Source organism: Pygoscelis adeliae, unplaced genomic scaffold, assembly GCF_000699105.1.
Source record: "Pygoscelis adeliae isolate BGI_AS28 unplaced genomic scaffold, ASM69910v1 Scaffold359, whole genome shotgun sequence".
In the NCBI taxonomy this organism is placed as follows: domain Eukaryota; kingdom Metazoa; phylum Chordata; class Aves; order Sphenisciformes; family Spheniscidae; genus Pygoscelis; species Pygoscelis adeliae.
In genome coordinates this window covers 100,921-103,692 of record NW_008825553.1, presented here as the reverse complement: position 1 = coordinate 103,692, position 2,772 = coordinate 100,921, and the positions used below count along the sequence as shown (strand labels likewise).

Here is a 2,772-nt window from a genome sequence, read left to right as displayed (position 1 = left end):
GGGACAATGCAAAAGCAGATGGTGTGCCAGGAGCCCGGATGTTCCCAGCAGCTGCCGAGGCGGCGTGTCCAGGATTGCCTGCCGCCTCTCCCGCTGCAGTGCCAGCGAGGACCCTGGGGAGGGTCTCCGGCGGGCTAAATACGTGCAGCTCCACCGGCTTCACCCCTTCCTTGGGATGGCCGAGGATCAGACCCCCCCTTAAAAAGTGCCCCTTGCTCTAACGTCGCTGCTGTTACCCAGGAATGTGCTGTAGGTACTTCCAAAGTACCTTATTCCCACCGCCAACATGTGCCTGCGCCGGCAGTCTGTTTGCAGCAGCGTTGCTCTTCATGGTGCAAAACCAGGCTGGACAGTTTTCCTGCCGTCCCCGGGGCTGATCTCAGTCCCCATTTCACATCCCTGCGCTGCTGGGGTGCTCAGAGATACTTCCAGCCAGCCCCTTGTTTAAAACCGTCCTCTTTCTTTTTTTCCCCCAGATTTTAGGCATGGAGTCAGGAATCTGGCCAGCTCTCCAGGACGACGATAAGATTTTCATTACCTTTCTGCTTGGAGCCCTGATGCTGCATCTCTTTGCGCTGGTTCTTTTGGCCGTGGTTGAACTACCCCCAACCCACGATGAACGACCCCCCTGCCTGCTCCTGCCAGATGTGCCACAGCTGCAGCAGATCTAGCCAGGCCCAGCGAGGGATCGATGCCCACCTACCCCCTGCGTGCAAGAAGGGTGTCACCTCGGGTCCAAGTGACAGTCAACTCAGTCTTTGTCCCCGGGGATTTTATTCCCTTAGACCCACAGCCCTCGCTGAAGGCAGCAGCCACAACAGGCAGCGCTTGAGCATGGAGGGCTCTCCCGGCACGCTCGCTGAGCACCCCGGCCACCAGACGTCCTACGAGCATGGCCCCCAGGTCCTGGTGTCCCCATGGGTCCTCCTGCCCTTGTTGGCTCCTGCACGGCTCATTTTGGACAAGAAGCAGCTGCTTTACCGGTTCCTGGCTCCCGCCGGTGACCTCGGAGCAGGCTACAGGTTGGAGCGGCAGAATGGTGCTTCTGGAACAACCGAGTCTCCGATGCCTTCAAGAAGCTTGTCCCATTGATCGAACTCCTCTTCCAGGTCTGCACGGGGCAGAGATGGTGACGGGGTTACTACAGCGATTATCAGCCCAACTCCAGGCGTAAAGGAGGAGCAGCCGCCGGACCCCTTTGTTTTGTGCAACGGGATGGGAAGCACCAAACCCAAGTCCAGGGAGGCAGCGGCCACCCTGCAGCCCCCTGCAAGCTGGGGAGCTCTCGTGCCCTCCCATCCCCTGGCCAACGTGCCCTCCACCCCGTGCCGTACCGAGATGCCTTTGCAGGAAGGCCAGAGTCGCCCAGCTGGTGATGTCCAGACACTTGTAGGGGTCGAGGGTCCCCCTTGCGCCGAAGATGCGGCTGATGAGCTTCCCGGTGAGAAAGGTGAAGTCGGTCTGGCTCTGATGCACGGATCCCCTGGGACAGGGAAGGGATCTGCTTCAGTGGGAGTAGGGGAGAGGTCCTCCTACTGGGACACAGCTCGTAGGTGCTCCCGGGAGGGTACCGGCATTCTGGTGTCTGGAACTTCTCGGTGTTGATGAAGAGCACGGGCTTGGGCACCTCCGGGTACAGCGCGTTCTCCAGGGGGAACATCCAGGCATCGAGAGCCACCGCGCACCTGCAGCAGGACGGACGCCCGGCGCTGCCACCCACGCCACAGCTTCCCTTCCCACTGGGATGAGCCACGTGTCCCCGGAGCTTCCTGCGGCTCCTCGTCCCTGCCGCGGCTTACCTGAAGCCAGGCTCTTTCACCAAGGCCAGCACTGCTGTCACCCCGCCGAAGGAATGGCCCATGACGGCGACTTTGGTCAGATCAATGCTGTCCTGCAAAAAGGAAAAAGCTGAGGAGCCTGTGCCCAAACATCGCTGCAGAAGGTGCCTAATTAGGGAAGAAAAAGCCAAGGGAAGAAGATCAGCAAAGCCCCACTGCTCTGCCCTCTGCAAGGGACACTGTGTCCCGTTTTCACTGCCGTTGCAATGGGACCTGGCTTCCCCGGCATGCATGGGGGAGCAAAAGGAGAAGAGGGGCACCAAGAAGCCGAGACGTGGAAGGCTGTGGCTCTGCACAGACCCCGCTTGTCCCAGGAGGAAAAGTCTCACGCAACGAGGACTGATCCTGCCAGCAAAGGGCACCCAGACCCCCCCATCAGCCAAACCATCCCCCGGCTGGTCCTTCAGCACAGACAGACCCAGGTACCTTCAGCACGGAGAGATCAAAGTCCTGGTGAAGAACATTTGGGACAGATTTACCACTGCTGATGTCCTCGAAGAGCCGGAGCGCTCGCACGCATTCCTCCGCTCTCTGATGAACCTGGAAGCGAGAGTTGCCCCTTCCCCCATTAACCCAGCTCCTCCACCCCACGAGTTTGGGGCCAGATCCTCCCCCCCAACATCCCCCCACGCTCGTCCCTTTAAAATTGCAGCACTCAGATGCAACCTTTCCCTCTATTTATAATTTATTTCTCATTCACCCTCAACATCTATGCTCATGGGTTCATCTTTATAGGAAAACTGTTGCCCTTGTTTGTGCAATGCGCCGTGAGGCAGCGCATACACAAAAATAAGAGGCTGGGAGGTGATTTAAGACTGCCAAAAGCACCTCCAACCACTACATTTCCTAGAGAGCTTTTCTACGACAAATCTCGACTCAATGTTGTCCTTTTAAACGAGGCAGAAACAAGCAGGGGAGAACCTGGCTCAGCAGG

The 2,772-nt window shown here is 58.5% G+C and overlaps 1 protein-coding gene across 1 annotated transcript in view; it reads right to left on the bottom strand.

Moving 5' to 3' along the window:
* Positions 1–1,016: 1,016 nt before the first annotated feature.
* Positions 1,017–2,772, bottom strand: part of PAFAH2 (platelet-activating factor acetylhydrolase 2, 40kDa) — a 3,517-nt gene continuing 1,761 nt past the window's right edge. The window contains exons 6-10 of the mRNA XM_009332178.1: positions 2,265–2,378; positions 1,800–1,891; positions 1,572–1,685; positions 1,335–1,483; positions 1,017–1,111 (exon numbers count right to left, since the gene is read on the bottom strand). Coding sequence (XP_009330453.1) covers positions 1,017–1,111; positions 1,335–1,483; positions 1,572–1,685; positions 1,800–1,891; positions 2,265–2,378 — 564 coding nt within the window. The remainder of the gene's footprint in view (positions 1,112–1,334; positions 1,484–1,571; positions 1,686–1,799; positions 1,892–2,264; positions 2,379–2,772) is intronic.